Source organism: Lingula anatina, chromosome 10 (assembly GCF_051362555.1).
Source record: "Lingula anatina isolate TDL-2025a chromosome 10, LinAna3.0, whole genome shotgun sequence".
NCBI lineage: Eukaryota > Metazoa > Brachiopoda > Lingulata > Lingulida > Lingulidae > Lingula > Lingula anatina.
The window spans coordinates 13857787-13871651 of NC_141776.1; the positions used below are offsets into that span (position 1 = coordinate 13857787).

The 13865-nt window shown below is 37.7% G+C and overlaps 2 protein-coding genes across 2 annotated transcripts in view; one reads left to right on the forward strand and one right to left on the reverse strand.

Moving 5' to 3' along the window:
- LOC106168898 (uncharacterized) overlaps nt 1-13865 on the forward strand; it is a 51985-nt gene that overhangs the window by 25270 nt on the left and 12850 nt on the right. Inside the window, exons 10-14 of the mRNA XM_086997156.1 lie at nt 8282-8321; nt 8672-8749; nt 8942-9234; nt 9783-11801; nt 12023-13820. Of these exons, the coding sequence (XP_086853282.1) occupies nt 8282-8321; nt 8672-8749; nt 8942-9234; nt 9783-11801; nt 12023-13820 (4228 nt within the window). The remainder of the gene's footprint in view (nt 1-8281; nt 8322-8671; nt 8750-8941; nt 9235-9782; nt 11802-12022; nt 13821-13865) is intronic.
- On the reverse strand, nt 696-4293 carry LOC106177649 (2-hydroxyacylsphingosine 1-beta-galactosyltransferase). Its single transcript, XM_013560486.3, has 2 exons — nt 4135-4293; nt 696-3181 (listed from the first exon to the last, which is right to left on the reverse strand). The coding sequence occupies exon 2, from the start codon at nt 3150-3152 to the stop codon at nt 1566-1568; it is 1587 nt and encodes a 528-aa protein (XP_013415940.1). The 5' UTR covers nt 3153-3181; nt 4135-4293; the 3' UTR covers nt 696-1565.

Consider the following 13865-nt stretch of genomic DNA (forward strand, 5'->3'; position numbering starts at 1 on the left):
AAAGGTTTAGATCATAGGATGAGAAAAAAAACTAGCACTTTAAAGTAGATGTTTTGTCAACTCAATGAAGCCCACTTCTAAGGCACTAAAACTCATGGCACAGTTCTGTTACAGTTCTGTTACAGTGGTAAATACATTACATATAAAGGATTAAACATGGCATTGCCTTTGAGACAAGAATAGTTGATCTCATTAAAAAAAAACATAGAGTAAATACCATATAATGGATTCAGCTATATATTGAATACATGCTCAATATATCCCTAAAAGATCAGGAGGTTTTGTATGGGCATTCTTGGTTAAAACTTATTCAAATAAATAAAAATATTCTACATACATATGACCACTGACAATTTGTAACAATAATATTTTTAATTTAATTTTGTACTGTGCCAATTATATCCATTATTAATTGGATTTACTGCTGAAGGACTTAGTCTATCCATGTTGAAGTTGATTGATATTCATTTTGATGGTATTTGTCCCTGAAAGGTCAAGCAGAATTATTCCATTTAATTTGCAAATTTGATCATGCAGCATAAGGTTTATTATTGTTGTTTGGCCATATTATGAGTCTAATTTTAGAAGTTATTTTCTCTTCGTTCTCATGTACAATTTCGCCAAAAAACTGCTTAATATTTTCTATTTAATTTTGTAATTCTTCTAGTGTTTCATAAATAAGCAAATGCAGCCCATTTTTGTTTCAAGCAAGTTGCTAAAACATTTATTCACATTGATTAAAATGAAAATTTCAGCAATAAAAAACATACCACCATATTTGTTCTTTATATAAACATTTAACATTCATCTTTCCTTCTACCAACCCCCCCCCCCCCATTTTCTTCTTTTTTTTTCCTTTCTTTTTGTTTCTTTTTTATTTTATTACCTCATGTATAGAGGACAGTCCATCACCCCTGTCTTCCCTTGCCACCAAGTATTGTAATGACTCAGATGTTTTCAATGGGTAAAAATTATCAAATTTTCAGATACAGAATTTTATGTCTTAATGTATAGAAATTATGGCTTAATAAATACAGAATCTGTAAAATTCACAATTTTCTCCCATTGAAAAGATTGTAATTACTATTTTGCTTATTTATATATAACATTTTACATAAATCCTCTTGAAAGCAGCAGTTCTGGTGCATGCAGATAATACATACAAAATGACCTTTAACAGTGATTCCTCTGAAAAAAAGTGCAATTTCAAGCACCACTGGTTAGCTTTGATTGAACAAAATTGCACCTTTCTGCCATATTGTATGATATTACAGGTTCTGTATACTTACAAGCATGAAGCTGAACTAAGAGCCTTGTAATTTATTTATCAGCTGTACAAGAGACATTACTGCTAATGGATATTTACAAGTTTTATTGGTTATGCCTCTGGTTTTTACCTATACCAGTTACTTATATAGGAACTTGTTTCTGTTTGTTGTAAGTATTCCTTTTGTAGGCTATCTAAACTGCTGGGACTTTTTAAGCAGAAATCTTCGAGTATAAATAGCGTGTATCAAAGGAATAATTAAATGAAGAAACACTTGTAGCAGCCACTTGAAAGAACCCTAATCTGATTTAGACTTTTTGTCATGAGAAGCTAGAAAAGAGCAAAGGAATATGTAGAATACACCAGTGAGCCACTTGAGCAAGAAAGCGCATATGATGCTAACAAAAATGAGCACAAGCACCACATCCACCATGTAGTATTCATAAGCTGACATTTCCATCAAGTTTGAACGCAGGTGCTTGCCTCCAAACTGAATAACTAGTTCTGTCAGCTCTGCGGCCCTCTCAGTGGGCCTGTCATGCCTCGCTTTGAATATCGTGCCGGCCATCTTGACGTTGTCTTTAAACTTTGGCTCTTTTATCACACGTTTCATGGCAGCAGTGAGATCCTCTGTTTTGAAATGATGGAGATCAATGGTGATGCTCAGACCTTTGTACTGAGAGCGTGCCGCGTTGTAATGCTGCTCATTGGTGATTGGTAGATTTAACATTGGGACGCCATGATACACAGACTCGAACTGCGCATTAGCTCCGCAGTTAGTAACAAAGAGTTTAACATTCGGATGAGCTAGGACGTCATTCAGTGGGAGCCATTTCTCAATCTTGATATTCTTTGGCAAGGGGACCTCTGAGGGTTTCCCACCAAATCCCCACAACACCTTAAGTGGCCTCATATCTTTTAAAGCATTTACCAATTTCTCAGACACCAGGGGCGGTAGGTAACTGGCAACAGCACCAAACGAAACAATGATTACACCTTCTGTAGAATCATCCAAATACTTCTTAAGGGCTGGCGGGCTGATGGTTCTGGGCTGTCTTGTAGTAAGACCCCCCACATAGATGGTGTTGGGCATGCTGGGAAGGTGGTAATCTACGAGATAGTCTGTATTGATGAGCCATGCTTGGGAGTCAATGGCCAGTTTTCGCAGTGTCACAAATGGTTTCATGACGGCGTGTTTGTGGACCAGCGTGTCCTTGAGAGCTGGCGGGTGTGTGAAACTAAGAAGAATGTCGTCTAGGGTGTTCGACAGACGTTGCTGAAAGTTCATCTCCTCTGTGTGACTGGTCCAAACATTAGGGACAAAAGATGGCAGCACTGGTAACCCAGCTACATATGGATCAACAACAGAAGCCAGGGAGACGTAGGGAATATTAAGACGATATGGCAGGATATAAAGAAACCTGGCAGCCATATCTCCCGATACTATCGCAAGGTCAAATTTTTGCTTTAAGATGTTGTCGCTGAATGTTTGGTCATTCAGCATGGCTTCACCCTCGTCCACATACAGAGCTGTTAGCTTATCCATAGTTTTCCACATCTCGTTGGGATTGTAGATGCAGGCAAATGTCAGATGGTTCTGGAATTCCTCCGACTCCCACTTAAGGTGAGGAGCAGACGATGTGTACTTCATGATGCTCATGCCAGTCTTGTTAAAGCCATCTGGGACTTCTTTAGCTGAGCTAAACACTACAGTCACCTTGTGGCCTCTTTGGGCTAATTCCTGTGCTACGGATTTAAAGATGGCTAAGTGAGTCTGAGTTTGTAGAGGCAGCATTAGGATGCGTCCTGTCTTGGCCCCATGAATTGTGGGTAATGAGGCACAGAGGCATCCCAGAATTATGAAGAAAATGTTTTTGTATTCCATTTTAACTTATTTTTGAGTTATTAGAGGACCTGTAAAAAGAAAAGAAAAAAGAGAGTTTGAAAATATGATTCAGTTTTTCTTTTATACAAAAATTTAACTGAAATCACATAAATGGTACACTTTTCAGTCAATACATGTATAATGTGAAGAAATATTCATAAATAATCTATAGCTGCTACATGTACTGTACTTGTCCTCCAAATAATTTTAAGACATTTTCTTTTATGTAAAAGTCTAATAAAATGCATTCGTAAGTGTATTTGTTTCACTAAAACAAAAGTAAAATTCTAAACTGTCAGTAAAATCGGGTAACTTCCTTTCAAGACCATATTTTATCACCTAAATCAATGGAACTTTCAATTGAAAGTTATTGATCAGGATAACACCTGTTTTTTTTTTAACTGGAAATGGTTTTTCTTCACTATTTTTATGTTTAAAGTTCTTTTAAGACACCCTTTCCACAAAAGAGAAGTATTATTGCATCCAATTAACATTACTTGAAATTTGCCTTGGAGAAAATGTATAGACATTTATAAGTTACTAGTTCTCTACGGGTATATATTTGATTTTTTAATTGGAGTTTAAATGTTTTTTGGTGTTAAACAATTTTAACTACTTACCCAGTTTCATGCAGTTGTGATTTTTATGCTAGGAAGGAGTTATTCTTTTTCCTGGCAGGCTTTCATTTTACATTCTAAAATTAGGTTTTGTCCTTCATTACACAGTAATTTCTCCAGAGAAATGAGCAAAAAAGCTTTTATAGTTATTAATCCATAATCAACAAAGTCCCTATAGAAGCAAGACTAGTCCAGTTTTCCCCCAGAAAAAGATGAAAAAATTGAGGCACATTTGGAATTCCTTTCTCTCCAGAAATCAGTTTTCCCCTCAACACATTTGCACATGCACACACTTGTGCTCGTGCGCGTGCACGTGCGCACACACACATACACACACACACACACACACACACGAGCATACAAACCTCTTTAGGCATCCATTTCACCTAGAGCAGCACCTTCCTTCCTTCCTTAGCTGCTAGAGTGTGCTGTGGTGTACGTTCTCTCTGTCCCAGACACCTTGGATGCCCTTCAAAACAGAGCAAGGCAGCTTCTTCCCACTGTGGGATGGAAAAAGGCAGTTCTTTAGGCTGTGGTCATGAGTTAATAGTTTCTAATGGTACAGGGACCCTATATGAAGTCATGGCATGAATTAAAAAAGAATCAGAAAAGATGGAATGTTTGTTCTGGCACAGTTAGCTGTGTTTAAGCACTAAGGGATTCTATAGATTCCTTTTTTTTTTTTTTTTTTTTTTTTTTTCAAAATCACAATGCTCACTATTCATCCATGTAAAGACTATATTTTTTCCTCTTTGCCTAATTGTGCACAAAAATGTATGGCTATACTCTGAATTGAGCTCCATCTTTTCTAAGCGAAATGAACAGTTAAATGCAGGTGTTCCGTTTGCATGTCTGAAGCGGTTAAATACAAAGAATGTGCAGGAGTGGTGATTTCACTACTTCGAATTGATGTAACATTTCATCACCTTTGAGACAGAAAAAAGGTTGGTCTCAAAGCGATTAGGGGAAGAGAGACACAAAGATATCAGCAAAATATCCCATACAAAGGAGTTTTACTCATTACAGTTGAATGGATTGGGTGTGGGGAATGATTTTACAAAAAGGCAGCACAGAAGAGAATAAGGTCTGAATGTACACAAGCTGGATACTTAAGCATAAACATAAGTTTTACAAGCTACTTTGTGGTTTCTCACCTGCCCTCTCGAAATACAGAAGGGGGAAAATAATTGACCTTACTTCATCCTGTGTTTTCCATCAGTTTTTATGTATTTGCAAATATATATTTTTTTCCCGAAAAATATTAATTGTCTTGCCTTGGCCTTAAGGCACTGAGGGAAAGTGGCAGCTACCAAGTTTGGTTCAACAGAACATTTTTACCTTTGCACATTCTGAGAACTAAAAAGGTGAGAGTCAGTGATACATGCCCCATGTGTCAGGGCGGCCTTTTTGGAGAAGGGGAGATAAAATAGACAGGGAGGAAAATGAGCCTCAAGAGACTGTTTAGCTTATTGGTTAATAGTTTTTAGTCATTTACCAAGTTTGGTGTATTTTTGGTGAGGATTTGGTTTGGATTTGGAATCTGTTTAGAAGAAGGGCTTCGATACCTTAGAGTCCAGAATTGATGGAAAGGGCATATAACATAATATAATATATTACCAGCCTCTACTGATTTTGGTGTGTTGATCTTTTATGTGTGATTGGTCATGACTGCTTCATGGGATTTGTTTTGAATGTATAGAAGTCGTTTTTTAATATAAAATGCTATGCACCCCCCCCTCCCCCCCAGGCATCAAGTTTTCCTAACTCCTGTATTATAGAAAACATTACATTACACAAGGTTTACTCATAATACAGAGTAAATGCTAATGCCTTTAAATGCCCAGTGTACTTTATGTGAGCCCTAGTACATTAAGTCAGTGCAGTTCAACATTTCCTTAACCTTTTCATCAAATTATCCAGGCTAGGGTGAACAACCCCCCCCCCCCCCCCCCCACACACACACACACACGCAAACAAAAAAAAAATGTGATGAAATATATCATTCCTAGGGGGATGTTTGTATTGCCAACACTCCTAAATGCCATTTTGATATGCCATTTACTGTGTTTGTAAATAAACAACTTAATAAAAAATGGGGTTCTGTTGATCATCCCTTTCCAAATAACAGATATTAGCTGTAATATATAATTATAGTACCTACCTGTACACCATGGAATTAAAAGCCTAGCTCACATCCAGGTAATTTTGTAAGTACTAGGCTTAAAATAAGTCTCTGTGCTTGCAGAAATCACATGTGAAGGTGACCTTACTAATAACTTCTAATTACCTAGATACTTCTTAACAAATGAATATTTGTGGATTTCTTATTCATAGTATTCATAAGTTGTTAATTTGTCAGAATCATGTTTAAAATGAACCGAACATCAGTTCAATTTTCTTATCATCTTCGGGGTGGAGTATCAGTGACAAAAATGTGGTCTACTTTTATGATTATTTGGATAACTCAAGTTACTGTTGGTCTAAAATAATTGTCATTTCTTTCATTTGTATAGAATAGAAACATTATTTCTAATACCTAGGTAGGCTAAAATGTTCAAGTCAAGAACAACATGTGGTTTAAAGTGTCATTATTTATTTATTTATTTATTTATTTATTTATTTAAATCAGAAATCACAGCATGGATTGACTTATTATATTCTAAGTTAGGCCAATGAGGGAGCGACCTTTTAGTGATTGCATTCTGACTTGATATTTAGCAGCAGGTAGCTTGTTCTTCCAGTTTGCAGTTTTGTAAGGTTTTGTCCTAAATGTCAGACTATATATCACATTCCCTGGCTGCTAATTTGATAACCAGTTTTTCCCTGTCTGTTCATTTGTAACGGACTTGATTTCATGCTCTTGTCACTATTGTATATAGATGTTACCAGTTATGCTGAATCGGATGTAATTGGTTTTTGGCTGTCTGTCTGTGTGTAATTGGCTAGATTTGATATTTTTGTCAGTTTATATTTTTCATCTCAAGTCAATAATATATAGTTGATATACAGCAATTACTCGATCTATTCAATGGGAGAAAAGTGTAAATTTTTCAGATGCTGTATTTTTAAGTAATAATTTCTTCAAATTGGAACATACGTATTGAGTGGTGGGTACAAAATTAACAAGCAGGCTACTCTATAATTCTGTTCTATACAGGAAAAGCACCGCAAAGTGCTATATAGACACTCTACTTTTCAGAATTTTTGATCAAATTGTTTTGAAATTGCAAACAAATACTATAATAATATCACTGGAGATACATGTAAGTAGTGCCACAAATCTTATGTACTCTTGATATGTTCTCAGCTATGTTTGTAAATAGACTTAATAGAACCTAGCTGAGTCTGCTGATCAGGCTCGGTATAGGGCGTATTTCCATACAAACTGGAACGGCTTAACTGAGTATGCACCACAACCTGACATTTTACACTTGTCTCATTTGGAGCAGGGGTAAATGGGCGGGGCAATGAGGATTGTGTTTAATCTCTAATGGTGAAAATTGATCACATGCTCCTTTGTCAATTATTATAGAAATTGGTAGGACAACATAGGGATAAGAATGGTTCGTTATGGTTGAAAATTGATGGGACTTCAGAGGGATTAGTTTGGCTTTTTATTTTTAGAAAGTTAAATTAAGTGGTCCTTAGTCCAATTTTATGGAGGCAACAGATGGATTTGTCTGGCCCATTGAAGTTAAAAATTAATCCTGTTCGCTTGGTCTTCATTAAATAATTAATTTAAACAGTTACAAACTAAACTAGAAATGCACCGTAGCATGCCTGTAGATGTATTTTGATTGATACCTGGGCAGGCTGGTTTTAGACATTTTATGTGTTTACCTGTAACTGTGAGAGAGCATTAAGGCACTATGATTTGTGGAGGTAAGGTAATTACTCAATAAATTTAAATGGAATGGGGTAATAACTTTCCCCAAATAGTATTGTTAGTTATACTTTAAAGATGATGGCTTTAAAACATTGAAAAGTTGCATTTTTTATTATAATTATTAATTGTAAGCACATTTTTGGGGCTTTGTTGAAAATGATAGATCTTGGGAGGTGGGATATTAAAAATGATGAAGTGTTTGAAAATGTAAAGTAATTACAGTATACAGAAAAACATGATAAGATCAGAGCTTGAACACAGTATTTACTTACTGGACTGATGAGACAGGGTCTGATTCAGTTAAATTTTCTGTAGTGAATGAATAATCAAGAAAACAAACATTATTTGAAGATAATGTATAGGTAGACAGTTTTTTTAATTTATTTGTCTAATTATTTATTATTTTTGTTTTACTTAATTTTTTCAAAGGGTATATTTAGAATAACTTAATTTTGTTCACATCATTACACAAGCTTTTAAACTAGAAAGGTGAAAGGTCAGTTTAAAATTCTTGATGCAGATTATCTTAACAGGTGCAAATTCTTATCTTTAATGTAACATCTGGAGCTTAAAGCTAAATTATAATAGTTTACACATTTAACTGACATTTGTCTTTTTAATTCCAGATTAAGCTGGAGCATTATTACCAGATTCTCAGGGAAAATGGTAAGTCTGTTCTTACTAAAATAAATAGTTATTTTTTTCTCACAAGTTGAAATTCATTAATTAAACATTAATAATAGCCACTGTAAATAATACAGGATGATCAGCCATTTTTGTCCTAAATATGCAGGCTGTTATACCAGCATATATACTGTAAGTCATAATTTGTTTTTACATAGGAACGATACTTTCAGATCTAGAAAGTACGTTATAGTAAAGGTCCGGTTTATACAAGGCCGTTAAATGCAAGACATGTACAAGACAAAGTACTGTACAACACACTTTGAGCAGCCAGATAATATATGTTAAAATAATTTCTGAATCAATGAGTAATCAGTGTTGCTTCTTGGCAGGGTTGATTCCCAGGCAGACCAGGGACAAAGGAGGAGGAGATGATGACAGACCAGTAGAAGACACTTTGCCTGTGGATGGTAAGTGAACACCAGAGTGGCGGAACGTTTTTCATTAATGAGTGTCTTGCTTGAGTCATCCAGTAGAATTAGAATCAAGAATGTATATCTAATAAATTCTGGAATTTACATGGAAAAATTCAACAACTAACCTGTCTTTCTCTGACCTTAGTCAGTAAGTGGATGTACTGTTGAAAAACATTTTTATTTCAGATGACACAGACAAGGAGCAGTCATCTTCAGCCAGCACCAAGCCACTGCCCTTGCCAGGTCCAGTAAAACCAGCTGTGGGATCATCAGTGGAACTGAAAAACCCTAAGACCAAAAATATTTCAAAAGCTCCTCTTGTACCACCTGTACCTTTACCAGTGCTGCCATCTACCGGAGAGCATGTGGTGCCACCTATGGCGAAAAAAGACGAGGATGCAGATGATGAAGAGATGGAGTCATTTTTCTTCAGTCTGATGCCTCCAATATCTCCACTTCCTGGATCTCCTTGTGTAATGGTGAGAGCTTTCATGTTTTTAAACAAATGAATTAATATTTTTATGATTTTGATTTACAAACAGAGCAACAGTAATATTTTATAATGTTTATAATCAGAGGGCGCATTTGAAGGTCAATGGTTGGCCCTTGTCCATTTATTTAAGTTGATAAAGAAAATCTCACATAGCTGTGACAAAGCAACAAGTTTTCCATGTAGCATTTTTCACGAAAAAAAAAAGAAAAAAAAACTTCTGAGGTATAGTGTCTGAATTACAACACAATCAGCCCTGCTGGAATGCCTTACATTTCACATGTGGCATATTTTTAAAATTTTTATTTAATATGTGATCCTAGGTATGTTGGTGGAATTACTTAATATGCTTCATATAATAAATATAATGGTTATATTTTGGTTTGGACATTTGAAATAATGAGTCACTAAAACTACAATCAGATACTGTAATGAAGAATATAAAATATTGTCATATACTGGCTTTGAAATATGATCTGTTGTTTCATTTAAGTTTCATGAGTTATTATGTTATAATAAAGAATTTTCTTTCTCCAGGGTCCAGTGGGTCATATCTCTACTTTAGACTCCAGCTCAGATGATGAGAGTTGTGGTGAAGAGAATTGTGATGGAGGCAGCGAAAGTGAATCCCTAGCTGAAATTGCCAGCAAGATAGAAACAGAGTTCAAGGACACTCTGAAAAATTCTCCTTGTCGACCAACCCCACTTCAGTTATCTTCACCACCAAATCACCACCTCAGACGGTCACCTAGGCTACAGTCTCCTCAGCAACAGTCTCCTAGGCAACTGTCTCCAAGGAAACCTGGTCCACGTAGACTGGGTAGTTTGGTGAAGTTGCTAGGCAGCAGCATGGAGTCTTCCATTGAAAGTCCAGCAGTAATGAGTAGCAGTGCCCCATTTCCCTTTGCTCATTATACTGAGGGGGAGGTACCTGTTAAGGTAACTGCTTCTCAGAGCCTTGCCACCGAGGAAAAGGTTCTGCAGGAGGATTTGATGGTCTCGTCATCCTCGTCTGATGAGGAGGATGGGATTGGGGCTTCTGCCACAGGAAGCAAAGTGGATGATATTCCTCAGAATGAGAATGTTAAAGAGGATGTTGCTGTGACAGTGGATGATAAATGTGCCGTTGCAAAAAGCATGGATACTGATTGTGTTGATAATTCTGTGAAAGAACATTGTGGGAAAGAAACCTCCAAATTTGGTGATGGTGATGAAGAAAGTATTATGAAAAAAGAGTACAGTATTGATAAACATAACAAAGTAGACCCAAGTATGAAAAACACTGAAAAAACAACAGAGAAAATGTTGAATAAAACAATAAATAGACCTCTTTCTTCATCTCCAACAAAAATCCTGAGGACTAAAAGGAAGCACAGCATAACTGAGGTTGAAAAAGATACCATTAACAAAGTTTCAGCACTCTCAGACTCAGAATCCGATGTTAGTGAACACAGCACATTTTCCCGAACACCAGATGGAAATATTAAAAGAATCACCAGACAGTCCTCAAAGTCTGAAGAAGTGGAAGACATTGATCTGCACACCAGTAGAGGGCGCAGGAGAACAAGAAGTACCTGCAGTAGTAGCAGCAGTGTGGACCTCTTCAAAGAACCTGTGCAACCCGTGAAAAAGGGAAAGTTGTTGCAAAGTGTGGACAAAGAGTGCACATCACCTGTTACGCCAACAAGGCGTCGTACAAGATCATATGAAAGTCATAGTCAAGATGAAGATTCTCTACCAGATAATAACCCTTCTATAAAACAGACCAGAACAAGGGCTAAATCTGAGAGTGAAAACCCTAACCAGAATTCTTTAATGTCAGATACACCCACTTTGAGTCTTACCGGGTTAGAAACAAGAGTTGAATCCCATGGTAAAGAAACTGTGCCTCGAATTACCACCAGAAAACCTCTCACAAGGTCAGCAAAGGCTTTTGAATCTCAGAGTGATAATGAGATTATAATGAGGAAAGAAACAAGGGTAGGAACCAGAAGAATAACTAGGTCAATGAGTGCACCAGAGGATGGTCCTAATACATCTCCATTAAAAGAATTAACTGATGCAAGCAGTGTATCGCTCTTTGTAGACAAAAGTGCCAAAGTGTTGGATAGTTCTGGAACTGAAAAGGAGAGAATTCCAACATCTGAGAGCAATGTAGCAATGAGGTTGAGGAAAAGACCGTTGGTGTCAGCTGCAAGTAAGGAAGATGAAGACGTCACACCAAAGCGCAGGTTGAGATCACATGATACACTCAGCCAATCAGATGATGATATGAAAAGTTCTAAGATGGATAAAGATCCATTATTGATGAAACCTCTTAGACAAAACACTGACTCTGAATGTGCAATTGTAAGTAATAACTTGGAAATAAAATGCCCTGGTAGTGATGATGATAAGAAATTGACAGTTTTGGACAATACTGAAAAGACAGAAAAAGCAGTTGCTTTGAGAAATAGTTCCATGGAGTCTCCAGCTAAGAAGATGAAAACTCTCCACAGGCAGGCCAGTGTAGGTGATCCAGTTCCAAAACCAGCAGAAGTAGTGGCTGCAGAAAAGGTATTGGTTTTACATTTTGATAAAACAAAAAGATTGCTTTTTTATAGACTTTTGTTTCAAAAATATGATCCATTCTTGTTCTCTGATAGAATATTTTTGGTTGACATTTCTGTTTTGGTTATTTGAGGCCAAAGCATTTAAATACAGAAAAATACATTTTAAAGATTTATATTATTTATTTTGATATGCAAAGTAAGAAAATATGCCTCTTTATCATATAGGCCACATCTGACCACCAGGGGGCCCCACCAGGCAAGGAAGCAGAATCAGACAAACAGTTTTTATCAGCAGAAAAGACAGACTTTATTTCTGAGGATTTATTGAAGTCTCGTAGAATAACAAGGACACAAATAAAAACTGTTGAGAGGACAAAGTCAAGGCACCAAACTGTGAATGGAAGTGAAGGATCTTACTCTATTTTACAGGGTGATGAAGATTCCAACAAACAGTCCATGAGAGATGTTGGTGGTACACATGATGATGATATATCAAAACCAGAAACTGGATTGAATACCAAAACTACTGATTCAGATCCTAATTCAGAAACTGTTCAAGCTGTTACACTTTCAAGCAGTTTAACTTCTCTCTGCTCCCAGGCTGTTGGCATGGCAAGTTCTGTAATTCAGAAGTTAACCTACGTCCCTTCAACTACTGGCCAGGTCTTTCAACAGCCACCTTCCATAGTTCGGGTCAGTCAGTCCGCAGTGACTGTGGTATCCCCAGAGACCAGCGGTATTCCGGCCACGGGGTCAGTGGTGTCCAGTAGGTCCAGCACCCCCAGTGTGGCGTCCTCGGTGTCGGTGTCACATATCTCTGCTGGCAGAGACTCTCCAGTGTCACCATTACATGGATCACCAATTCACATGTCACCCGTGGCAGAGAGAATGTCACCAGTGCAGAGTGACAGGGAGGGGGAGAGGGAGGAGATTTCGCCTCTGTCACCACTTCCACCGTCTCCTACTCAACAGGGGGAGCCACTGTCCCCACTTCCTTCTTCACCTACGGATGAACCTGTGGATGTGCCTCAACTGTCTGCGGCATTGAATCCCCCATCCACAGGTGCAGAGCCAGAAAGATCAGCATCAGTATCGAGTCAGGACAATTTGGAGGCTTTCATGCGTTCTTTGAGAGAACCCTTGCTGTCGCCACTCCGCAGTGCACTAACACCGCTCCCAGTGCCAATTTCACCACTGCCACAGACGCCAAAACCACACAGATTGGTGGCAGGGAGGAAAATCCAGGTGCACAAGTCTCCTTGTAATTTTCACTCTCAGGTCCCCCCTGGGGCTGTACAGGTGAAACCCAAACATCCTGAAACTCTGCCACAGCAGACGTCTAACACAAACGACTCATGTAGAGATAGAACAAAGGTTATTTTGACAGAAATGGGAAGTGGTGCAATGAGCTCACAGGCAGCAGCCCTGCAGATTTTGAGGAACCAGTCAAAATCTCAAGAAACTGAGTGCTGCAAGGATGCTCTGAGATCAACCAATCAAGGACACGTTCAAGCAAACCGGAAAATGTCTGATTTGAGGTCCAGGTTAAAGCAGATGAACAAGGATAGTCATGCTTTCAAACCCCGAGTGCAGCATACGTCTGCCATGTTGGACCCCAAAACTGATATGCCTGGACAATCAGGGTCGTCATCTATTGGAGGTCAAGGTCATGAGTTGAGGTCAAATGGGCCACAAGTGTCTGTAAGTGAAAATGCACAGATAGAGGCAGTGGGAGAAGGAACAGATTGCTTGGGAAAGAATAAGAGAAAAAAGCGTAAGGCAAAGCAAAGGAAAAAGAAAGTAAATGATCTGGCAGCAGGTGATGGGGACAAAGCAGAAGAGATTTCAGTGGAACCTAAGACCACAAAACCAGAGGCAGGTTCTCAAAAACTTTCTGAACTGCAAGAAAAAGTGGTGCCACATAAACCCAAAGTGCTGCAGAGACACGAAACACAGAAGCAATTAGAAGTTACAGTCCAGGAGTGTTTTACATGCTACCTGAAGATTAAGAAACCCAACAAAAGTAAGTGTTAGAAAATAAGGTTAATTACTGAAAGTCAGTGAAGCT